General features: G+C 37.9%; 1 protein-coding gene across 1 annotated transcript in view; it reads right to left on the reverse strand.

The window, feature by feature from the left end:
* CUNH14orf39 (chromosome unknown C14orf39 homolog) overlaps positions 1–21,341 on the reverse strand; it is a 29,985-nt gene extending 8,644 nt beyond the window's left edge. The window contains 11 exon segments of the mRNA XM_061462757.1: positions 566–645; positions 1,134–1,273; positions 6,409–6,494; positions 7,657–7,777; positions 8,164–8,206; positions 8,678–8,865; positions 12,178–12,267; positions 17,801–17,880; positions 17,882–17,928; positions 20,904–20,960; positions 21,291–21,341. Coding sequence (XP_061318741.1) covers positions 566–645; positions 1,134–1,273; positions 6,409–6,494; positions 7,657–7,777; positions 8,164–8,206; positions 8,678–8,865; positions 12,178–12,267; positions 17,801–17,880; positions 17,882–17,928; positions 20,904–20,960; positions 21,291–21,339 — 981 coding nt within the window. The 5' untranslated portion in view covers positions 21,340–21,341.
* Between the last annotated feature and the right edge of the window lie 4,920 nt (positions 21,342–26,261).

The following is a 26,261-nucleotide window of genomic DNA, read 5'->3' on the forward strand; positions in this document are numbered from 1 at the left end:
TGTTTATGGGTGAGAGATGGAAAATGTAGTTGTAGAGTCCTCAAGTGTATAAAGTAATGCTGCTCATGGTTTCATTTGTCTTGGGCCAGACTTTTGTTTCTGCTTAAACCTCAGAACTGAGTTGTTAACTGTAGGCATTCCTGCATATAGCATCCTGCACATTTAATCCTTTATGAAATCTTCATCATAGAGTAGATGGCTGATGATTAATCATTAATAGAAGATTATGTTCCTCCTTTAGAATTCCAAAAATTTGCTACATACAACAAAGTGAATCTACAAAGGCTATTTAAACTTTAAAAACTATCATACAAAATTAATTGGATAGAGGGGTCACCTCAAGGTTGACATGAGAATGCTTACTATGACTACCAGTTGCACTTTGTAAGAACATACGTATTTTCAGACTGAAAAGACACAAAAGAAATACTTTTATTACAAAACCAGGTAATAGCAGATTGCCAAGATTATCATCGTGGTTGCAGTGTTAATAAATTTAATGTAAGATATAACAGCGCTATAACAGATTACATAATCTGTTATTACCAGTGGGAAAGCAGCATACCTGTGATGAATTTTCTGCAAAACTGGAGGAACCGCTAGTAGCCACTGGAAGTTCCATAGGTTTTTCTTTTTCTTCTCTCCCTAAATTAACAACTATTACTTAATATTGTCAATAGGATTAAGTTTCCAAAGCATGAGATTGTTAAACTGAATTTGGGAACAAAGCTTACACATTTTCCTGTTAATAGAGAGCCAAAAGAAAATTATCACAAAATATGTGTCCTGCTACTGCTGAACCCAGAACAATACGAAAGTATCAATTTACTGCAAATAAGTCTTGGTTAATATTTACTGTATTTATGCAAACAATGCTAAAGGCATGTTTCAGATTTTTCTGACACTATGCATCAGGCATACCTGTAATGTTATTTTACTCTTTGCACAGGAAGAGAGGACTCAGACACAGGATTTTCAGAACAAAAAGGCTGGTAAATACCCAGCTTCCATTGAAAGTCTGGCTTCAGCTGTCCCAGTAGGAGCCATTCATCAAGTATGTTATCATGGTTTCCATTCATTTATACAAAAATAATACCAAATCATTCATAGAAAAATCATTAAACACACTGCACCTCTTTGTGTTCGCTGCACTGGGAATCTAATGCTCTGTACAGACTGCACTAGTTTCCGAGGAATGCATGGGACATGTAATGGTTTATACAGTTGATGTTTCTCATTTTGCAAAGATGGATGTTCCCCGTCTTCAAATATCCTAAATTAATTAAAAAAAAATAAAAATGTTAATAGTTGCAAAAGAAATCATAAAATATAACTGTTTCAAATAAGTGGAGTTTTCAAGGGAGATGCATGCTGCCAGGGAGGTTATACTTCTTGCAGCTCCAACAGCTGATAAAAAGATGAAGTTTTCTTTAAATACTATCAGATAGAGAATATCACTGAAAGAAAAAGAAAAGTAGTAATAAACCAATCGTAAAAACACTGCTGACTTAGATTTTGTCACTATCAAAGAAAAGTATCAGTAGTTTGGGATTTTATGCTTTCATCAAGTACTTCTTTATTGTAGTTCTAAAATCACATTTTTGCATTTTAAACCAATTTTACTCTCTCTGAGATTGTCCGGAATACTCACATTGCACACAAAAAAAAAAAAATGTAGCAAGTGTTTTCCCTTGTGGGGTAATTATCTGTGTGGGGTAAATAGCCTTTTGCAGTGTAGAAAAACAAAGGTTAGCAGAACGATGAGGGGTAAAGTGGCTATTTGGTACAGGAACATTTGCCATTTCTAAAACTAATGAGTTCTACTTTATTTTCTCTCTGGCATTCCTGCTTTTCGCCTCTATGCTTCTAGCTGCAACATCTGGTTTACAGCTGACTAAACAATGCTATTTAGAACAAATGAAGAATTGAGTCATGTCTTTTTGTTCTTATTGAGATTTTCCATAAATATAAATAAGATAAAACATATGATGCACTTTATAAGGTAGTGTGGAGCCAAATAAGCAACAGTACTATAAAAATACCAAAACTAGAAACACTGGTTAAGATATATGGACCTAAAAACATATTAAACTAATATACATGCACAACTGTAAGCGCATAAAACCATGAATACATCTCAGTCAAATAACTCTGAAAAGGACTATCTTCATCTGTAAAGTTATATATACACCTGAGACTGGACTGAGACCTAACAAACTATATAAACCATGTGCCACTAATACATCAATAAAACAAAACAAATAATAAAAGCGGGTTTTTTAAGTCTGTAGTTTCTTCAGTTACAGTAATCATAGACACTACCTACGTCAAGAATGAGTACTAGAGGAAATTAAGATGTATACATGGCTGATGTATCTTTAATTCAGATGCAGAGAGCACAAAAACAGAGAAATGAAAACAGAGCTAAACACAGAACCCCACTAAAACAACTTTATTGTTTTCAAAACATCTTGTTTGGCCACTTTAACACAATCTTCATTCACTAGTGAATTGAAGAAGTCTGCTGCTGCAGAGTTAAGATTGCCATAAAACTAATTTTTTTGCTCAGCTCAGGATGCCAAATAGGGTTTATAAAAGTGCCCAAAGTCAGTTTCCATGTGCTTCTGCAGATTCTAGCAGGCAAGTCTCCCAGAAACAAAGCTTTCCTTTGCAATGCACATCTATTCAGAAGAATATATCAATGGCAGAGTTACAAACAGGACTTAGAAGCTTTTAAGACATGTAATTTTTAAGTAACAAAACCTTCCAAAAAAGCCTGCAGTCAAACTTTATGCATATCCAGTATACCTGCTCCCTTTCTTCCCCAAAAACACTATCAAGAAAACCCCATATGCAACTTCTCTGACACTGAAAGAAAAATCAAACTGCATACTGAAGCTCAAAATAGTCCAAATTGCAGTAACAAGACAGATAATTCGTCTTCTTTTGTTACTTCATTGTTAGTAGATATCTGAGTAGATAAGAAATCTTTATCTTGGAACCTACTGCAAAATAGATAACATCTTTTTTTACTAAAGTGCAACAAAAAAAAAACATATATTCCTAAATCAAAATAAAATCCCATTTTCTTAACAGCAGTTTCTTCTTCACAGCATAACGAAGCCCAAAGATTTACATCTTCATATTCACTATAGGAATCAAGTGTATTTAATTATACATCTGAAGAATCACAGTGGTTCCTGTGGTATTTACCAGGACTCCCTACTGAAGCCATGTTCAGTATTCTCATCAGGCACATGGCAGCAAGTCCTCTGGGAAGCAAGACTTATTTTAATAACTAGCTGCCATAACTAGTAACTAATAATCGCCTATGAGGCTGTGGTCAGCACAGGGTTCACTCTTCACATAAGTTTACATGTAGAGGTCAAGAAAGATCTTTGTAAGTATTTTTCCAAGATTATATTACAAAGTTTTTTCTTTGATCAGCAAAAGCTAATCACTTGCAATGCAAAGATCCTGAAAGAAGTGCAACAATCTGACATGGAATATCCTTACAAGTTTTAGCAAAAATCTCTCACTTGGAATACAAGGTATTTTAGGTATTCAGAGGTGGAATTAACACATAATCATACAGGGGGGGGAAGCATGGAAGAAAAAAGCCTAACAAAATTACAGAATAATGGCATTAAAGGTCTCTCAAACATTTTACAAAAGCAGAGAAAATAAGCACAATATATGCCAAAGCACACTTCATTATGTCAGCCTTTCTATGTAATAAATACAATCTCTAATAGAGAAGTCAGGACCCGTGCTTCATAAAAGTTGACTCCTACATGTTGATTGATGAGAACTCTCTATTTGGAGATTTTAATAATGATACTTAACTGGTGAATTATGAAAGCCCACTAATCAGAGGAAACAACTGGCATGAGAAGAGGAATCTGCGTTTTGTAGTCAGCCCAATCAATGACTAGCTGGACAGCAATGATTCAAACTAAAACGTTACAAGCCTTTTAAAAGATCAGTTACCACTGCCATCCTCAGGTCCAAAGGAGAACATCTATACCAGCAGTTATTAATTAACTTGCAAGTTGGTTTCTTGTCTTGCAGCCTTCTAAAGCATTTCATGGGTATTCATTTGTACATTGTTCTGCTCAGTGCTTTCATTGCTCTGCTTTGTTCTTTCCCTTGATACTGCTGGTTTCTCTTCACACTGGTCTGCATCAGTTCATGGAGATTCACAGTACAACTCTTTTTTCCTTCTTTTGTGGCAAAAGATGAAGATATCTCTTTTTTCTTCAGAAAGCTCTCTTTGCTCAGAAATAACCTTGTGTTTACTGCAGAACAGCCCACAAGAGACTACTGCCTTTGGTACCCATATTCTGCTGTTATAATTTTATACATTGCCTTGAGTCTGCAAATGTTTTCATTCATATGACGCATTATCTTATCATTTTCTGTTTGTGTTTTTTTTTCAGTGTTTATAATCACAGATTTACAGTACACCTATTTTTAACACAGCTACTTAATCAGACACTTCTGTGCTTTCTAGTGAAAATGCTTTTTTAGAATACACTAATGGCAAATAGTAATTTTAATGACAATTTTAATGTAATTTTCTACAAGCCTTGACATTGTGGATATATTTGGCATAAATAAGCTTTAAAATTTACTCTAGGAAAAAACATATTAATTAATAATCAGGTTATGTTCTAATACCATATGCTATATCACATAAATGCATACATGGAGGTTAAAAGGCAATGTGAGTGAGAATAGTGTAAAATGTTTACAACATCTTATATCCATGATTCAAGCCATGGAATTATTGCTTCAGTAAGAGCACCAGAAAGATCTACTTGCATGCAATCAAGACACAACTTCAGGGGAAGGTATAAGCATATGAAGGCTCCATGACATGGAATTAAATGTACAATGCTAGGTCTAGCAATGCACCCTATGAATTCCTTTGCATGAGGTGCCTGACTGTTTCTTATGCCTCCATGGGCAGAACACGGATCTCTGCCTTTTATAATGGGTCTTTAATTGGTATTTTGTTTTCAGAAGACTAAACATAAGTGAGTTTCTTTGAAAATTCGGAGCGATTCCCATCTCTTCTTTCACCTAGTCTTTAAACTAAGCAGATTTCTTGCTTCCCTGTATTTCTGAGGTCTTGCCCATGACAAAAAGCATACATAAGAATATTGATGGCTTGGCTTCGCAAGCAAAGATTTGGGAAGGGCTTTAACCACGCTTACTACAAGCACCATGACCAAGGGCATGTGGGATATGCAAATCTGGTTGGGAAAAAAAGGGTGCTTATGCAATCAGGAAGTGTCCAACCAGGACTGTCATCTCTTGAGCGATCTCAAGCTACCCATGCGCTGGTCTGCCTGCATGCAAGGTTGGGTCTGCAGCTTCCCATGCACCTTGTCACCTACTGTTTCGACCCTCACCTGTCCATACAGACAAGTGAGAGTAAGCCCTTCCAGCCTGCGCAGTGGATTTTTTAGGTGAGGCATAAGAACAAGCGTAAAGGTTTAAAAAAAAAATAAACAAAAAAAACACAAAGAAAAAAAAAATCATAGGTCTATAGAAAGATATTACAGGCCTAAAATGCCTCTGTGGAAAGGATCTTAGGAATTATTAAAATTACACATTTCTTTGGCTATACACCACTAAATCTCTTTTTACAGCCCTAAAAAGTTTCTTTTTCAAACACACCAAAATGCAAAATCACTTGGACAAAGTCTTTTGGATATGTTTTCAGTTTAAAATGGATTTTGGTCTAAAAGCATCATTTCTAACCATGATGTTTCAACATTCACAAGGACAATAGATAAACGCAAGATAGTTCTGATGGTGATTTTCAGTCATTGTAACAGACCTCAAATTAGAGTCCCAGCTGTAAATGACCACTGACTAATTTACTACACCATTAATCCTGTCTACGAAACTTTCACTCATGCTTGGTTTTTTAAACAAAAAAAACAAGTTATTTTACTTCTTGTAGTTCTTTTAAGAACTAAGAGTTACATTTCTTAAGACATATTTCAGAGCTGAAGATAAATGATATGTGCAAGCCTTTTTTCTCCAAATATGCTTTTATTAATGTGTTTTATCTCTGACTGCACAGTCACTGCAGTTGTATTCAAAACCTGTAAAACTATCCACATAGATCTATCAGCAGTAGCTTTGAGGAGCAAAGGCTTCTACAAAATACTTTTGGATGTTTCCAAATATGTTTAGCTTCCAAGACTTCAAATTCATCACCACCTTAACCCCAACATACAGAAAACTTGTAAAATTACATAATCAAATCACATGACCAGGGTTAGAGAAGCTTGACAGTCATTATTTAGCAGCAATTTGTGTTGTGTGGCAGTCTTTGTGTAAATGCTGAGAAACAAGCATGAAAACAAGAGAAAGAAAAAATTGTAAATGTACCTTTCTTTAAGCTTCTCCAGACTTTTCTGATTTTTTCCTTCAAACATTTTGGAATTTTTTTGATCTTCTGTAGTCTTTACAAGTGTCTTAAAAGATAAAGAACAAATAAAAATAAAAATAATCTTGAAAAGTTACAGCTACATGCTTCAAATGTTTTCTAAACAGAAGTAGAGATTTTGCAGCCAAGATGGTCTGAAGAAATAAGCAGATTGAGGTTAAAGAGAGGCAGTATTTTTTGTTGGAACAGCTGGAACAAACACAGAAGTTTTTGAGCACAGACTCTATGTATCTATTCGGAACAAGCAGCTCCTTACATGGTCTCCTTAGTTATAAACCAATTAACCATACCCCTTCTTATTGTATGCACATACCACATTAGGAACTTTGGTCTGTAACTATGAGTGTCAAAAAGTATCACAAAATAGAAATAGAAAATAACATCTGTGCATGATCTGCTTCTATCACCACAAGGCTGGCTGAAATAGTCACAGCTGAGACAACACTAAACAAAGTCCTTTATCATCTAGTCCAGAAGGGTGAAAGCGTCCATATACAATACTGTAAAACTTACCAAACTCTTCACCAGATTGGCCTACTGGGCTACTCAGGCTTAGGAGAGACCTTTCACCTCCTAGTAGAGGAGTGGGTCAAAATGCTGTCCTGACAAAGTCTTTTTTTTTGGAACACCATCCCTCTTGGAATCAGTGCTTTTCCTAGTCAGTGGAACTGTAGTGATCTCTGTCTAAAATCAGTCAGTTTTACCTTGGGGTGTTTTTACCCACACATTTATTTGAGGGAAAAGGGGAAGAAACTTACATGATCCTTACTGTAAAACATATTTAGTTGAACATATTCATATTAAAAAAAATTAAAAACCAGTAGGACCTGGGAAAGCTTGAGTTCTGGGGCTCACTAGGGATTGGCACTGCTGTATTTTGAAGTGTATTCCCTGGCTCTTGAGCTAGCACGAAAGTCACCATGACACAGTGCCTTGACGAAAATTATGATGTAAACTGAGGTCAACAAAAAACAAGCTTGAAGAGCCATTACTTTCATGAACCCCTCTTGTTTAAGAAAACATGTGTTAAGAAAACCCTATAGAAACATAATAACTAAGACTGGAATCATCATGTTGGTATGTGTGCTTAAAAATACACTACTTCTTTATGTTTCAGAAAATATAACTGTGCAATATATAACTACATGTATAACATGGGCTTATCTAAAATAAAATTAAAATACAGTTACCTTTTTTAAAGAATTGATTTTCTTTTCTAATTCCTCAGCTTCTTTTTGTAGCTCAATGGATTCTTGTGTAGCAACTGCAGCAAGCTTTAACATTTCCTGTGTCTTTCGCCTCAAAGAAGCACTTCCATGTTACAGAATATAAATTGCTGCAATACTTTTTTAAGCAAACAATACTATCAGATCCTTGACCCCTTGATGCCTTAAGCATGAATGCTGGAGATGGAGAAAGCTCTGAAAAATCTACAAATCTAATGTTAATTAGACTTCTCCTCCTTAATGAAGCATTTTGACAGGTATATTGTTAAATGAAATCTTATTTTCTTCCCTCAAAATGATCTCATAAACTTACACTGAAGCGTACTATTACACCTTCCATTTTCTCACAGAGAAATGCTAATGCTGCCACTCTAAACATAAGTATATAATTACTTCCTAATATGAAACTGTGAAATGTAAATACAAACTTTTTTCCCTGTAAACTGTATATACACTACAAATCAAGGATACATCTGTAAAGCCCAGTCATTTACGGATTTAAAAGGAACAGGTTCTGCAGAAATAAAATTTCATTTCAGGTGATTAATATACTGACCTAATTTTCTTTACAGATACAAGATAAATGAATAGATCAGGAGAACTTAATATACATAACAGAAATAGCAGGATACAGAGAGTAATGCCACTAAAAACACCCTAAAAAAATAAAACCATAAAAAATAAATTTAAAATGTTGAGAGTTCTACAGTAATTTTAGTACTTGTTTACCCCAAGAAGCTCAATGGCAAACCTCTCCCCATTACATTCAGGGTTGGAGGAAGGAATATTAGTATGTATATTCTAAACTCTTGTTCAAAGTCTGTTTGTTACAGTTTTTTATATTTTTTTTCCTAAAAATGGCATAACAAAAGGAAAGTCTTTTTATTAACTGTGGAAAATTAATCAGAGGATTTCCATACAGCACTTTTAATATGCAGTGCACTACCAATAGGCTCTACAGTAAAAGAATTAATAATAGTAGTACCTAGAATATCCAAGCAAGTGTCTTCTTTCAATTCATATTTCGCAGACTGTTTCAATACTCTGTTTTGGATTTCTTCAAGTTCTTTCTTTTTTTGGTAATATTTCTGTGCAAGAGCAGTTTCCGCATATTTTTCATGCTGTTGTTTTAACATCTCTTTATACTGGGTTATGTAATCCTCATACATTTTTCTATAAAAATACATGTCATTTAATTATTTTTTTATATGAAGATATTATTTGTAAGAAAAAAAATAGTAATGGCATCAGCTCAACTAGGCTTGCTCCTGTTCTGGAAAAAAAGTTGTATTATATTTAATATACCACTATTTGGCTCTATTTTTCCTCTCCCAGCTTTTTTCCAAGGAAGACTGTACTGTATGTAACAAAGTATACACTCATGATGTAAAAAACAGTCAAACCTCATTGTTCTGAAAGGAATGTAGACCATACCATATCCAAAGGCAGCCTAGCAGATGAAAATGTTTTTTCCTTCTGTAATTATCATGAAACCCACTGCAAGTAAAGTTCTGTTTGTGTATATTGGCACAATTCCACTGGTTCTGGTGGAGCTACATCAGACTTACAGTAAAAGAGAATTTGGCCTAGCACTCATATTTAGAGAAGTCTGAAGCATCACTGAACTAAGAGCTGCCTCCAAGGAGATGCTGAGTGTGTGACCAGGGAAGCCTTAAACACACACATTAGTCACACTAGAACAATAAGACAACTCATGGTTAAGGTTAGGAAAACACTTCAATGTACAACTGGCAAAAAGGCAGAATACTCAGCTTCTTGTAGGACTGCCCTCTAAATTACTGTTACACTAACATAATTTCACTGACATCATGTGAGTACATAGCTACAAATTATAGAAGTAGGTAGCAAAAAATGTCCACATTCAATTGTAAAAGCTTCTACTCTTATAAAGGAAAAAAAAGTCACAGGAAAAAATAGTAAGATCTTAATTTTCAAATAAAACTATACTCCAGGCACCAGTTGCTGTTAAACTGACTGAGTTCAATACACTTCCTTAGGGGAAAGAAGCTGTAGATCAACACTGTGAAACCAAGGAACTGACACTCCCCAAACTTCATGCAGAAAATTACCTTGATCTGTTTGGTTTTCTATACAGATGGTCTTGGGAATCTGAGTTTATTGATTTACTGAATATTTGTGTACAGTGTACAAAATTTCCCAGGTATGAAAGATGGAAACATTCATTTCTACTTAATTTAGTAGATTCTATAAAGAATAACTAAGGAACAAATAAATCTGCTGATATACAATTAAGAATATGTTACAAATAATATTTTAAAATAAAAGTAAGTAAAATGATTTGTTCTAGCAGGTACACTTCAAGCTTCTGAAAACAATCCTCAGACTTGACAGTATTTTCCACATATTGGTATTTATGGCCATACATAGTACAGTACAGTAGAGTACAGTACAGTATAGCATAGCATAGCAGTCTTGAGAAGTTGTCACTATTTTTAATATTTTTCCTAGCTAATTCACATCCTCCAGTTCTCAGAGTTAAATGAAGTCTATTCAGAATTTAGCCTTGTTCACATTAAATTAATTAGAAATAGTCTTAGTCTAATGACAATTGGAAAAGGGAAGCACCCACAAAACCCCGTAACATTATGTGGACAGCGATTCATTCCTCTTTCCTTTCTCATATCACTTATTTTCAGGATGAATTTCCAGTCCATATGAGCATTCTTATGTGTTCTTGAAACAAATAATAATGAGGGAAAAAAAAGCGCTTAATTAAATACAAGCTGATCTGCTCATCTTTTTAAAACATCTTCCCATCTAAAGCAGTATGTCCTGAGAACCTCAAATGCCAGGCTAAAAAGCATATTCAGTGCATAAAGTTCTAAATGTACTTACTTTTCTTCCTAATTTAAATATTATTCAGAATTTGTAGACTGCACATCTTGCTGATTTGAATATATTATTGACCACTTCAGTACAGAGCAACTATGTTTGACAGACCACTTCTGCAAACTATGTGAATTAAATTTACTCTATGATTTATAGTCATGATGTCTTATAATTAAGCTCAGGAAAACACTTTCATGATGGAGTTGAAATGAATAATCTAAAGAAGCAATTTAAAAGTAATGCTTCTTTGGCTTGTCAGCTCAAATTAGTGAAAGCCAAAATGGCTTATTCCTATACTCATAGAAAGCCAATTTAGCCTTCTTTTTTACCAAATACAGAGCTCTGAACAGGAAGATGACAGATAAATTAGTTAATTAAAGGCTATCAGGCACGCTATTTCTGCTGTATTGGACAACTGACAAAAATAACACTTCTAAAAGAACCAAAGCCAACTTTTTAAATGACCTAGAGTTACACCTCTTTCTTGGTATTTAGATATCTAAGTGGATCTGCCATGATTTTTTCACCATAGGGCTAGCCAACCTCTTCCCCTTCAGAAGTATATCAGTGAAGGTGAGCAATCTCCGTACAATGAAGATGAATTTTACCTGAGTGCTAAATAGAACTTCAGTGGGTTAACTTGGCACAACACATTTTGAATACTGCAGGGAAAATCTTTAGGGATTGCTCTTTAATCCATTGAATGTAGGCAGCTACACTGCACAAATAATCAGTTCATTCAAATGCAGAATGTAATTAATGCAGATGAAACACCTGAAATGCCACTTACTGAACAAGATTGAATTTACAATTAATACTGACTAGACTCTCACCCACTACTGGTCTTTAAATGGTTTTAGACCTGGTGGCTTTCCCAAGCTACTCACCTAGTTTTTAGAACCTATTACTGAATTTGCATGCTTTGTAGTTATTTTGAAGAATATACACCAAAATACAAATACACAAGTGAAGTATATTCTAATAATTACATGCAATTCATACTCACAGAGAAAATCATAAAATTATCTGGATGCTTCTAATTGTTAGCTTACTTAGTCTATATATGATTTAAAGGCTTAGGTTTAATTAAATGATGCTTCTGAAAAAAACATACACCCTGTGTATTTTCAAAAAAGTCTTCCCAAACCTGAATATCTGAAACTACTGAAATCACAGTATACATGAAGATAAGTCATAATAAAGGCCAAAACAAATCATTCATAGATAAAATTTATGTATGCTCTTGTAAATATGCTCCATTTCATATTTCTGGCAAAGCTGAAACATTCCTTGTCTTATTTCTTTGGCTTTTCTTGAGATTGTGGGCAACAGAACAACATTCTGAAAAAATATAATACACATTTGGGAAGCAATCGAATTTGAAGAACCCATACTTTGAACCCATAACTTTATCCTATTCCATTGGTAACTCCGATATATCATATGACCTTATAATAATGTAAACCAAAAATTTCTTTAATTACTTAGTTATTTCAATTATTCTGAAAAGTTTACAACAACTGTTTGATGCAGACTGCACTATCTTCACTGATCAGTTTGGACTGGTTAGTAAGTATTATGGATAGAAACCTCATCTCACGTGATCAGAGATACCTCTCATTTTCTGTCGCTTCTTGTAAAGCTTCAAGTTCATTTTTCAAATATTCTTCATGCTGGCTAAGAATTGCATAGGTGGGCTTCCAGCTGTGAAAAAAAGTAAGAAAGCAAGCATGTAAGTGGTTCTTCCTAATAAAAAGCCATTCAGAAATGAAGACACCAAGTTACTTCATCTAGCTTACTAGAATAAACAATTTACTTAATGTTTTGAAAGTCAAACATAAATAGGTTTAGTTAGACAGTTTTTACATTCACACATTTATTTTCTTCAGATTTTCAAGCTGAAAATTCAAGAATATATACATACAGAATGAACAAAGATTATAAAGTACTTTTTAAGGAACAAATAGAGTGAGCTTCACAAATTTCTGGAACCTAATGATAATAAGCAGCTAGGCATCTAAATCCACACATTAGGTACTCAGAACAGCACCATCAGTAAATCTTTAGATGTGTTGATCTTGGAGATGCACACAGCTTCGTTCTCATCGATACCACCAGCACCTATCTCATACCTAAATGCAAACAGCAGTCACAAACTCAGAATTTTCTCCATTTGCTAGTCCTACTCAGAAACCAGCCAGAAAGAGATGCTGTCAGTACAATAGCTCAGACACTGGGAGCACTGGTGTGTCATTTTGGAGTCACAGGTGCACATACCACCTCTTACTGACTAGATCTGAACTCAAATTCTGCCCCTACAGGAAAACACTCCAGGTGATAGTTAATGATAAATTAATGTCAGATGAGAACTGAACTTCAGTTGCTGCCAGGTAACATTCTTTTCCACCTCCAAGTCACCATCTACATATATTTTCATATTTGATGCAGTTGGCACCTGGCTATACAGTATGTCTACACTGTTAAATGCACCCATTCCAGAAACCTGCCTCCAGACAAAATGTGCTGAGTGGCTTTTACCCAGCTCGTAATTAGATTCTTCTAGAGCAAACTGATGGGTCCACATTCTGTAATGCTTAGCCTGGATCTCCTCTTATGTGGCTCCCCTACAGCCCTGAAACACAATAAATCCATTTTTTGTTCTTCCTCTGGCTTCAGTAGCCTTCTATAATATAAGAGCTATAACGCAGCCCACCGAAGTGCTTTTCCTACAGCAGGATGCTGTAGACTGCACTGGAAGCATGGCAACTTCAGGGAATACATGAAGGATTTAGGATTAGTAAACAGTACATTCTTGACATCCAGGTAGCAAATATGCCTCTTCCTTGGATGTGGGAATGCTAGAAAAAACAGGCAGATAAATTCCTGATTCAAATGAAATTCAGATGTGCCCTTTAGGGAAAGCATATAATGGGTCTTTTAAAAGAAAGAATCCTTCCTGAAAAAAAGATGGTATAAGAAGCATGAGTCACCCAAGCCTGGATGTCTCCTACACTCCCATCTGAGGTAACAGCTATCAGAAACGACATTTTCACAGAAAGCTGTAACTGAACAAATGGCCAAGATGTTGCTCAGTTAAAGATGGTAAGAAACAAATTCAGAAACCTCTTAATTTGTGTGCATGAAGTTTCTAAACATAAAGTAATACCTTAATAAGACTTAACAGACGCAAAGCTGTTGTGAGATGATGAGGGAAAGAACAGAAAAATGACTGAAGTCTATTGATCTAAATACGTTTAGGTGTTACTGACAAACACTCTGCTTGTTCAGAGAGGAAAACCTCTGTAATGACAACTTGTCAACAGGCAAATTCCGAGATGCTGGGAACTGAGATTCAGATGATGGCCCAATCATCAGAGCAGTCTGGGCTTGGGTAGGACAGATATCCAATTTCTCATGAGAAAAAAAAAATAAATTACATGCTCCCTCCAAGAGAGACTTCATAGAAAAAAAAAAAATAACACATCCTCTCTCCAGTCAGGGCTTAAAGTGATCCATAAATTCAACTTCTGTATGGAGTACAAGCTACTCTAAGGCAACACACACACCTACAATGAAGTTTGTCTGACTGGCACTATCTGTCCTAGGAAAACTACAGACAAAACCCAACTTTAGTTACACATACATAGATATTATCAAAGCTAAACACTGAAGAAGTAGAAGAAGGAAAAATCCATCACGACTGAAGAGACTAAGTGAATAAGGGACAGCAGATAAAGTTACTTTTAAAGAGTTTCCTTGACAAGGAGAAGGTCAGAAATGGCAACAGAGAACAAGGCTGCAACTGAACAAACCAAGTAATTCATTACTGGACAGGTGAGAGCATTTGGACAATCACTTGAAAGGTGGAATAAAACAGAGGCTAACTTAATGCAATTTCCATAAATGAAAAAAAAGGACAAAGCCCTGGCAATTGATTTGTTGAACTGAAGTCAAATAACTTCAAAGTTCAAGTGGTGGGATAACACAACATATAATCAACATTTGTAACAACAGTAAAGTTTGTCAACAAAAAAAGCTGAATAAGATATCGCAGCATCCATTCAGGAAATTTAGCACTATTGGCACAAATTGCTTGACACCACTGTTAATTAAAAATGTTATTACAAAACGTTATTTCACCGTATCTACTGCAAATTCAGGAGAAAGCTGGATTTTAAAAGGCACATATTTTTTAAAAAGTAGAAACCAACATACTTATATAAAAATGTACCGGCACACAAACATTGTAGTGATATTTTACTCAGAAAACTCCATGGCTTTCTTCAAAGGAAAAAAAAAAAGTCATAGAACTTTTATTAATCAAAGTACAAACCACGTTGTGCATTACATTTTGTGTTCACATCAATTCTGAAGACATGCTAAAAACATGTGAAACAAGAATACTGTTTTGTAAACACAAGGTATACAGGATTACAGTAGCTCATCTATTAGCTAGCTAAATGAATCACTGTTTCACAGAGGTTCTTGGTAGCTATCACATTTATTTGCCCTTCCTAGCTTATCCACATTAATTTGAAAGCAATAAAAATATCCTGTAGCTTATCTAGTGGAAAAAGACAACGATTTCTTTTACAAATTAGCAACATTCTGAGCTTGTCTGGCTTTTTTTTTCTTCCTTTTTCTTTTCTCACCACCGTTGAACCCAAATTTAGAAAATAGAAAATAAACAGTAAAACTGGAATTCCCTCAGCAGTATTTCACCACTTCTTATTGTTCTGGGACCAAGAGTTCTAGTTTGAATCATTCAAGAAACCAATTAGAAAAATGTCATTACTTGCCTAAAATCTATTTCAGTTTGGTCATTTTGTGCTTTCAGTTCTTTGCTACACAGACGATATCGATTTCTCTAGAAAACACACCAGTATCCCAATACTCTTATCTCAAATATCATATTTCCTGCAGACCAGTTGAATATAAAAATCACATCTTTTCCTCAAAGTCTGCAAACATGCTTCACTATACTGATGATATCTAGTAATCCCAATAAAAAGTTGGTTCTTTGAGAACTCTATTGACCATTACTGGCAATTAGTCAACTATGAAGGTAATCATGGCTCCAAAACAATATTTGAATTTACAAAATCAACAGTAGAATCACATCCAATACATAAGGCATATCAACTAGAATAAATTTTAGAAGCTTAAGATGATTCTACTGCGTAAGTGCTCTAAATGTCTGATTTTACAGCGAGGGCTCGTTTATCACAGTTTTCAGTATGTCGTTAGATGACATTTTCAACAATTTCTGACAAAGTCTCTACTCTTCTGCAATCACTGTCCTTCTGTGAATAAATGTATTCATTAGTTAGGTCTCATTTTCAGTCTCTTTACACTAATTCATTAATTATCCTTTGTAGGACCTGAGCCAAACCCCACTGAATTCAATGATGGCCGCTGGCCATCATATTTGAGAAATCATGGCAGTCAGGTGAAGTTCCCGATGACTGGAAAAAGGGAAATATAACCCCCATTTTCAAGAAGGGGAAAATGGATGACCCAGGGAATTACAGACCAGTCAGTCTCACCTCTGTGCCTGGCAAAATCTTGGAGCAGATTCTCCTGGAAGGCATGCTAAGGCACAGGAAAAACAACAAGGTGCTTGGTGACAGCCAGCATGGCTTCACTAAGGGGAAATCCTGCCTGACCAATTTGGTGGCCTTCTATGATGGGGCTACAGAACTGGGGTGGAACTGATGGACAGGGGTAGAGCAGTTGATGTCATCTACCTGGACTTGTGTAAAGCATTCGACACTGTCCCACATGACATCCTTGTCTCTAAATTGGAGAGACATCAATTTGATGGATGGACCACTCGGTGGATAAAGAACTGGCTGGATGGCCACACACAAAGAGTTGTGGTCAATGGCTCAATGTCCGGCTAAAGACCAGTAACGAGTGGCGTCCCTCAGGGATCGGTGTTGTGACCGGTCTTGTTTAACATCTTCGTCACTGACATGGACAGTGGGATTGAGTGCGCCCTCAGCAAGTTTGCCAATGACACCAAGCTGTGTGGTTCGGTTGATACCCTGGAGGGAAGGAATGCCATCCAGAGGGACCTCGACACGCTTGTGAGGTGGGCTGATGCCAACCTCATGGAGTTTAACCATGCCAAGTGCAAGGTCCTACACCTGGGACAGAGCAATCCCAGGCACAGCTACAGGTTGTGCAGAGAAGAGATTCAGAGCAGCCCTGCGGAGAAGGACTTGGGGGTGTTGGTTGATGAGAAAATGAACATGGGCCGGCAGTGTGCACTTGCAGCCCAGAAAGCCAACTGTATCCTGGGCTGCATCAAAAGGAGCATGACTAGCAGGTCGAAGGAGGTGATCCTGCCCCTTTACTCTGCTCTCGGGAGACCTCACCTGGAGTATTGTGTGCAGTTCTGGCGTCCTCAACATAAAAAGGACATGGAACTGTTGGATCAAGTCCAGAGGAGGCCCACGAGGATGATCAGGGGACTGGAGCACCTCCCGTATGAAGACAGGCTGAGAAAGTTGGGGCTGTTCAGCCTGGAGAAGAGAAGGCTGCTTGGAGACCTCATAGCAGCCTTCCAATATCTGAAGGGGGCCGATAGGGATCCTGGGGATGGACTCTTCATTAGAGACTGTAGTGATAGGACAAGGGGTAATGGGTTCAAATTTAAAGAAGGGAAGTTTAGATTGGGTATAAGAAGGAAATTCTTTCCTGTTACAGTGGTGAGGCACTGGAATGGGTTTCCCAGGGAGGTTGTGAATGCTCCATCCCTGGCAGTGTTCAAGGCCAGGTTGGACAGAACTTCGGTTCGTTGTCATGGTTCATTGTGAGGTGTCCCTGCCCATGGCAGGGGGGTTGGAGCTAGATGATCTTAAAGTCCTTTCCAACCTTAATTATTCTATTCTATTCTATTCTATTCTATTCTGGTTTCCTAGCTTACTACTTAAATACTTTAGCACGCTGCAAAGACAGTAACCTGTGTGATCTCTGAAAACTGTTGAGTCTGATTATAAAAATCTAAACCAAAACTTAACTAGTCTGGTTTTCTATAATTTACTTTTTCAGAGGATGGGCAATACTGCAATTTTTGTACCTAGTGATACGCAGCTTGAAAAAAAATAAGAGAATACTAAAGTTTACCTTAGCATCATTCCTGTCAGAACACACACATACATATTTTTACACTACTTCCTCACTGACTTTCTCAATACAATCCATAACCCAAACCTTAAGCTGTTACACTTACACTTTACAGCTCTCCTTACTACTCTCATTTTGCTGGTGTAAATCAGCAATTGCATCATTGCTGTTGTTTATATCTTCCTGGCAGCCTAGTGATTTCATTCTTTTTTTCTGTGATTTTTGCAGTATACACTGAAATTAAAAAAAAATAAATAAATTTAAGCATATGTATTTTTAATATAACCGTGAAATAAAAAGTCTACTTTCAGAATGATTAAAAATTTCTTCAGAATACTTGATCTCAATATCACCAGATGAGTGGACAGTCTGCAATTAAGAAAAGCAACAACGAAGTGAGAAAAAAAATTATGGAGTTTCAGCTGTGTGGTACCTTAATTATCATTTAATATTATGAGACTGACTTTGGAAGAAGTATTTGTGCTGTTTCCACATCCCAGTCTGTAATTTTTTGGAATCCACAATGTTTGCAGATACTAGAAGTAGCATACAGGGAAACCAGAATGTAAGCCACTTTGCTCTCAGCAGTGCTTGCAACTGGGGAGACTGACTGGTGTAAAACAGTTGCTTTGAGATAAAGGTCTCTTTGAAACACTGGTTTTCTTGAAGTCCAGAAGCACAAATGTTTTGAATGGAAAAGCTGACCACAAAAATGGGAAAATAAAAACATCACTAAAGGAGTATAAGAAAACTATTATATTATTATAAACAGAGAAACTGAAAAGGAGAATTTATTCAAGGTGGGAATGTGTCGTGTATAAGAAATTAATATAGGAGACAGGTTAATTAATGAGAAATTGCATTGTAACAACAAATCTTCAAGCACTAGGGTGTTTGTGGAGATTCTTAACACAGATTCTTAATTCTGTCTTTTCTAAAAGCAGGCAGTTAACATTTTCTGAATGAGTGGTCAGTAGAGACTCCGTATTGTGCAACACGATCAGTGTTCTCTTTCACAAGTAAAAGCTGAGAGCTATCATACATGCTCACACTGCAATGCAATAAGTGCAACTGGGTGCACTTTTATTTTTTTTTCTCTGCACTGTTTATTATTTTTTCATACAAGGTTTCAGATTTATTAGTACCAAAACATCCTTTGCCACCACTGCTGCCCTGAAGTATTGTATGCCAAAGCTGGTGGCCCTAAACTGAGGTCAATCACAGACATTCTGCCCTTTTCATCTACTTAACCAGGAAGGGCATCATAGTTACGAGAGATATACCTTGAGTTGCCTGACCTACTGCTCTAGAACTTCAGGTCATCCTGAAGTTTGGGTCTAGTTCTGCACTACTTGCTATATATTCGCTTTCAATGCCAGCTGCATTTATACTGAAAGAAAAACCAACCCCAAATGCACTTCTCAGAGAAACATCAGTCAATGAAAAGCAAGAGTTATATTTTTGAGATATCCTGAAGATCTTCAATATCTTAATATTTTCAATATCTGAAGTCAGTAACTTGCTGTTACTTAGCACAAAGTGCAGCTTTTGGACAACTGACGTAAACTTCATTTCTGTTAAAAAAAAACAAAACAGGCGTATTTGGAAGTAGCCTGCAGATGACATTTTGAGATTTACCAAGATATAACTGTATTAAGAAAATATCTATTCCGTAAGTAAAGCAATGCACTTAACACTTAATTTAGCATTTTCTATTGATGAGCACTTTTGTGACCAGTATGAGTTGTTCTACTTGGCCTTTGCTTTTGCAAAGACCTTGTGGATGAGATCCATCTCACCCAACTTTACAATGCAGGCACCTACTTCAAAACTAGACATCCCCAGCTACCAGTACACTCAGCAGAGTGAAGTGGACGTTTTTTAAAGCTTACTTTCTCTAACCTACTTTAAACACTCTCTTCTGGATAAGACAAATCACACCCTGAAAGTGCCCATTTCCCTCCACTGGTCGTAAAGGGACTCTAGCCAAAAAGCCTGCCAAATCTCACACTAAAAGCCTGAGGCTGAATGCTACTGCTGTTTCTCTGCCAAGTAATACTCACACAAAGATGAAATTCAATCAGTGGAACTATTTCTGGGTAGGTTTTTGAAAGATTTAACCCAAACTTTTAGAAGTCTGAGTGCTTGTTCATACATATTTAGATATCTTGAACATTGAAATAGCTGTGCCATGTTATTACACAGCACGCTCATCTACCATAAGACTGCATAAATGTTAAGAAAAAAAATAACTCTAAGGTTCAATTATTTGACTGGAAAGTTAAAAAACAATTCTAGGTGTTCCAGATTTAGTGTTACAGATGGTTTAGTGTTTAAGATGCTTCAAATCAGTATCGATAATCTTCTTAAACAGTAAGTACTTTCTTGCACATATCATTCAAGATTATTAGAGATGTTGCCATCAAGAGGAACACCAATTAGACCAGAATTCTCTCTGTTCTTTTACCTGAAGGTTATGAGCTTCAATATCTACCTATGAAGTACCAGTGATGAACACAGATATCCTCAGATCGCATAAAGAATAGCTTCTCTACCACGATAATACTTGTGATTCCACACAGTTGCATGGTAAAAAAAAAAAAATCAGTCCAGAAATGAGTCAATTGTATTAAGCGGTCTGTAAGTCCTGGGAGAAAAAAATCTGATGTGAAGTAAGACTTTTTCATTGGGTTTATTATTTTGAATTTCAAATAAAATTACTAGCTGCTTGATGGCAAAAAAGAAGAACCAGGCTTGAGTAGGTAGTAGCAACTGAGAGAAGTTTCACTATTTTAAGAGAACAGAGAGAAGAAGCAGTGAGGCAGAGGTCCAAATCTGGAAAGAACAAAAACCATGAAGGAAGAAAGGAAGGCAAGTGGCAGATGTATTGAGTAAGCACAGCTGAATCAAAGAACTGCCAGTGACTGCGAGGAGCTAGAGTAAGAGCAGGAAATGGTGCAGCACGAAACTGGCTGTCCATGAGACAGCTGAACAGCATCAGCTAAAAGTTGCAAGCAAAAGCAAAGTCTGATAGGGAGAATGAGCAAGCATTGATGGCAAAAGATGAGGTAGGGTGAGAGCAGGACACGGGACAGCTTTCATTACTAGGCTTGCTTCCGCCCCTGAAACACAGTATATGTATACCGGGACTAATAAAACAAAAGCAGTGTGTTCAGTGTCTAGTAAAATGATAATTTATCACTACTCACAATTTATCTGTTGATTCACATGTTCCTTAGCATAAGAAGTTTGTTCTAGCTGGAAAACTAAGAAGAAAATAAATGCTTTTTTTTTGTATATATACACACATATATACAAGTTGAGCTGCAAAACAAATGTATGTTGTACAGAATTAATTGCACAAACACTGATTAGAAAAGATTTGAACAAAATACCTAAATAGCAATTTTACTATTAAATAGCAGTTAGTACCCTTTTCCATGGCCTCACAATTAAGAGAATATTACATAGGCAAATATCAAGACCTTAATACTGTAAAAGTATTTGAACTTAGTATTACTGTTTAAAGTAGAAAACATCATAATTTGTACGGCATTCATAATTATTAATTTAAAATATATGACAAAATTACATACCAAACTCAAGCAGAAGTTTGTCTAAGTTGCTCAAAAGCCTGTCACTCATTGTGCAAGCTACAAAAGAAAAATGCAATTCGAGTGTTTAAACAGTCAGAAGCTTTACTGATACAACAAAAAAGTCAAATTGCAAGACAATACCATACATTTTAAGATAAAAGGGAGGAAAAAAAGTTTTAACTGCATTTGAATTACTATCTAAACCACTTCAGTGGAACCAAATTTCTCACTAACAATGGCAATGCACTCATAGAAAGTTTAAAGCACAGTTACAGAAAAAAGGAGGTATATCATAAAAGATAAACCTTTTATCCTGCAGCAGTTCTATCTTTGAGAGGCTTAATGTTCCTAGAAAATTTAGAATGCAAGAAAAGATGCTTGAGTACAAAACGTACAGCCTCTGATCCATCAGTTTTCCTAAGCATACAGACAGCAATGCTGGTAATGGAAAAGCTACTCATCCATTTTGTACACTCCTCCCGTAGCAATTGCAAAATACATTTAAATAAGAAGGTATATGCATAAGTGATTAAAGGCAGAACTCATATACAACAGAAAGCAGATTATTACAAATTCATTCTTCTGTTTGTAGAGCATTGCTATGTGCAAAAACTCAGTTACGGGGTTTTTAAGAGTTTGGGATTCATGTAGTCTTCTAAAACAGATCCAATCAACATTTTATCAGAACGTTCTGAATACAGCTTGCTAGCTCAGATATACTCAATATTAAGCAAAGTTACCGGGTACTTAATTGTGCCACAATGGCTTCCCCATACCCTTAGCACTGTGTAAGAAGTAAAGCCACAACAAATTGGTCATAAGGATGAGATCCTAATCTGGGATAAAGTGAAACAGAAAACAACTGCAGAATTTAACTAAAGTGGCATTAAGGCTACATGCTGTAACACTGAGACTGTGAAAACAGAAGCAGCTGGGGGAGCATTTAAAATGCTGGATGTTTGGCAGAAATTAATTTGCCTACCAGTTAAGTGAGGATCAGAACATCCAATCCAAGTGACTGGATTAGTATAGGCTGCAATAAAAACTCTGAGAAAGAGGTAATAGTTTTACCAAATGTATTTAAAACCTTGGATTCCTAGTGCCTGGAAACACTCATTTCTGAAAATACTAAGAAAAAGATGAAGAAATACTACCTCGAGCCCCAGGTGAATGCAGAATATTTTTGCTTTTACACAATGTAAAAGAAAATTCTAATTCCTTTGGATGCAAAAATTAGCTTGGAGCATACATAAACATCTGTCTCTAGAAACTGTTTAACGATGTTCGTTAGTTGTTTCCCTGACAGTTCCCATTAAAACTGCAAAATATTGTGGCATATACAGAAGCTACACAGATGAAAGCAAAATAAAAAGCACAAAACATTAAACAGCAAAGAATTTCTACTCATTGGTTTATAAACCACAGCACAAAGCTGACCAACAGAGCAGACTATACAGCCACATATTATTAAGATACATATCATTCTATCATCTAGCCACTAAGACAGTTACAGTTAATTTTAGGTTTTGAATGTTTTTTGATAGAAAGAAACAGAACTAGAGTGTTTCATTTTTTTCTGTATCTTTACAATACAATTTATATAAAGGCTAAAGTTGCAGAAAATGACAATGCTTCTAAAAGTAGACATATGTAAAATACCTGCTATATTGGATATTGTTAAAATGAAGTAACATAACAGCAAATGACAAATGTCATTCTATGTTTTGAATTATGATGATACATACATCACTAGTAGAAAGGGCTGAGAGATTCAATTGCACTGGTGATTCATAGGATGCCTGCAGATTTTTAAAACAGTAGTTAACACCAGCCTAAAACAAAAGACATCTAAATATTGGACAGTTGATGACTTCCAGATTATGACTGTAATAAAGACTGATTCTTGGTGCTACTGGAGAAAAAGCATCATCAAATCATTGCCCAACCCTGGATGATGAATTCAGAGGATGTTCCTATATGCAACTGTTATTTTTGTTAAAGAGAAATAAGTAATGTACAGCAATGGGAACACAGCAGTGAAAAATACCCACAATCTACTATGTAAATTTCTTCCTTAAAAATCAAACATGCAATTCTACCCACTGTCAGCTTGCAACAGTATTAATTTCTGTTGGCTTTATATAAATAAGTCCAGCAGGGCTCTTTCAAGAGCAAGCCATGTTTTGTGTGTGCTATTCACTACTTTTAAAGACCCTCTGAAGTGACTGGTTGGTTCTTCTTGAATTTTAGAAGAGTTCACATTTCTGTACTAACTTCTCTTTTTTAAAAAAATGCCTCTCATCGTATTGCTTATGTTCTTCTGCCCCTCTTTGCAACATCGCTTTTAGGAACCCAGTGAGGAGATTTGAACCCTGTGGCAAGACTTGAGCCTGCCTTCAAGGGGAAGACGTGCCATTCTTTCTCAAAAACTGCTGCCTTTTTCACTGTTTCTAACATCACTGGAGCCCTTTCCTGACTGGCAGCAATTCCATTTATTATATCCAAATTAAAGTAATTGTAGGACACTCCATTTATGAAGTTGCTGTTCCTGACACGTTTTGAAGTGCATTGCCGATGTGCCTTCATTACTAGCTCACTTATGTACTGTGCCTTCATTACCAGCTACCAACGTGTTTACTGACATGTATGTCAAGCCCTCAGAATATCAAAAATCTTCTGGATTGCCATATTTTACTCACTCAGGCACATATCAAACAAAAGGATATTGCTGCAAATTATTCCCTAAATTCTTGGAATGTAAAAACAAACCAATTTTTGTCAAAATGGTAGGGGGAAAAACTCATCCTTTGGAATACCAGTGGGGCAGCGCCACAAAATGGCGGTGTTAAGGCAGGAGAGTGAGTCCCCCTGGCGGAGGGGTGTCACAGACTGGGGCTGTGAAGTGACCCCTCTGCATCCCGGGTGCCATCAGCACTGTGAAAGCGACCAGGGCGTGGTGTCCCTGTACGGGCTGAGGCGCTGCCGGAAGGGGAAGGGAGAGGAAAGGCAAGACAGCCGTCCAGGCCGTCACCCAGGGTCGTCAGGCGGAGGGGGCCGGAGCATGGCTACAGCCCCGCTCGCTCAGCTTCGTCCCCGCGGTCCCGCAGTGGAACAGGGGCTGCGCAGGGTCGCCGCCAACCTACCCCGGGAGGAGCCCCGCACTTAGGGTGAAGGGCTTGCTTCAGCCCCAGCGGGGCCGGGCACCGCTTCGCCGCTCTCCCTCACCGCCAGCTGCACCTCGCGCCGCAGAGAGGCGGGAAACGTCCGTGCTGCTCTCGCGGCCCTGAGCAGCGGAGCGGGGAGGCGGCGGGGAGGCGGCTGGAGGGTGCGAGCCCGGCCGGAGCGTGCAGAGCGGGCAGCTCAGCCCCTCAGTCGTGCTGTCACCTCCCCGCCGCCGCCCCGCCGCGATCCTTGCCAGGGCTGGGTGCGGCAGGTGCCGGCGGTGGCAGCTGACGGCTGTCGGGCTCTCCGCTGCGAGCCCTGGAGCCCTTTCACCTGCGGGGAGAAGGGGCTGAGGCCATATTGCGAGCGGGTCAACGCGCAGCGCCCGGCTGGGCCCAGGCTCCCCCTCGGGGGCAAACGCGGGGGGTGCGTGTATCCCCAGGAAACACCCGTTTGCCTTATCACTGCGAGGCGTAAAGGGGGGAAGATCAACGCTTCCGAGGGAGTCGGGGCTGCCCGCGGCCCCGGCGGTTGGTGAAAAGCGATGAGGATGCTCCATCTGCCGGGGAGAGCGCGCAGGTTGGGGGGGGGGAGCCTCCTCCTGAAGACACATGCACACACGCACCGGGTGTAGCACTAAAAGAGGCTGCAGCTTGTAACCTCCTTTATCCACCCCCCCGGGTCCCACGTGTATTCCTGACCCAGCTAGGGGGCAGGTGTAGGATTGCAGAAAGCATCCTTCCCTCCATACCTCATGTCTGAAGGTGCGGCCCAGCCCTCCCACAGTTTAAAAACGCATTAAAGTTACCACGTTTCACGTCCTGAAACAGTGCTTCCCGCTGAAGAAAATGCTGGTGTATGTTACCAGATCCAGTGAGCACGGCAGCCTTGCCACTCGCCTCAGACCGACTTGCACTAACAAAACTGTGTGCCTTTATTTATTGAGGTCCAGCATTACAAGGCAAAAAATCACAGCCCGGGCACAGAAGAAACTAGAACATGATATTTCTATACAAACTGTGGTAGCAACAGGGTTGTTTTTCCCTTCCAATTGAGATTACGAAGGCAGAGAATGGATTTACATCAATAAGCAAAGAAAAACATATGGGGTGGGTCAGAGTGTGGAGGAGAAAAAAGACACCAGCTTGGCTGATGGAAGAATGAAAGATGGGGAAAATAGAAGCAGGATGGAAGAGACAAACAATATTTCTGGCCCCCTGCAGCACGGGTACTGGTCAGATGCGATGTTGCTTTCAGAAGAGCCAATTGAACCATCAAGAAATGCAGCTTCAAAGAGAAAGAGATGACCTACGTAGCTTCAGATCAGAGATGAAGGTGGGGAAAGAAAAGAGAGAAAGACAAGTGGAAAGCGGCATGTTCTTTTGGAAGCCACCCACCGGAGGCCTCTGCTCCTGGCACACCGGCGAGGCTCCGTCCTTCCCGAGAACATCTCTGGGCAGGAGCATTTCCCTGCCCAGCTCCACAGGGACACTGTTATTCCTAAGTGCCCCTGGGAAATTTCTGCTTTGCAATCCCCAAATCATTAAATAAAACCCAAGGAGAAATCGCTTCAAAGCGTTGTCCTGCCTTAAGCAATTCTCTTCAAAACACCGCCCTCCCCCCCCCCCCCACCAAACAAACAAACAAACAGACATACAGACTTCTAGAAATATGAACTTAATAGCCGAGTAGCAGGTAACAATGATTTGCATAACCGGCGTCCCTGTAATATAAGCAGAGGTGCCAAGGGAGGCTGAGGTTCCCACAGACCGAGGGACCCGAGCTCATCCGGAAGGCTGTCAGTCATTT

Source organism: Pezoporus flaviventris, unplaced genomic scaffold, assembly GCF_033815535.1.
Source record: "Pezoporus flaviventris isolate CSIRO_AGI_PZ_B2104156 unplaced genomic scaffold, CSIRO_AGI_Pfla_v1 ptg000035l, whole genome shotgun sequence".
In the NCBI taxonomy this organism is placed as follows: domain Eukaryota; kingdom Metazoa; phylum Chordata; class Aves; order Psittaciformes; family Psittacidae; genus Pezoporus; species Pezoporus flaviventris.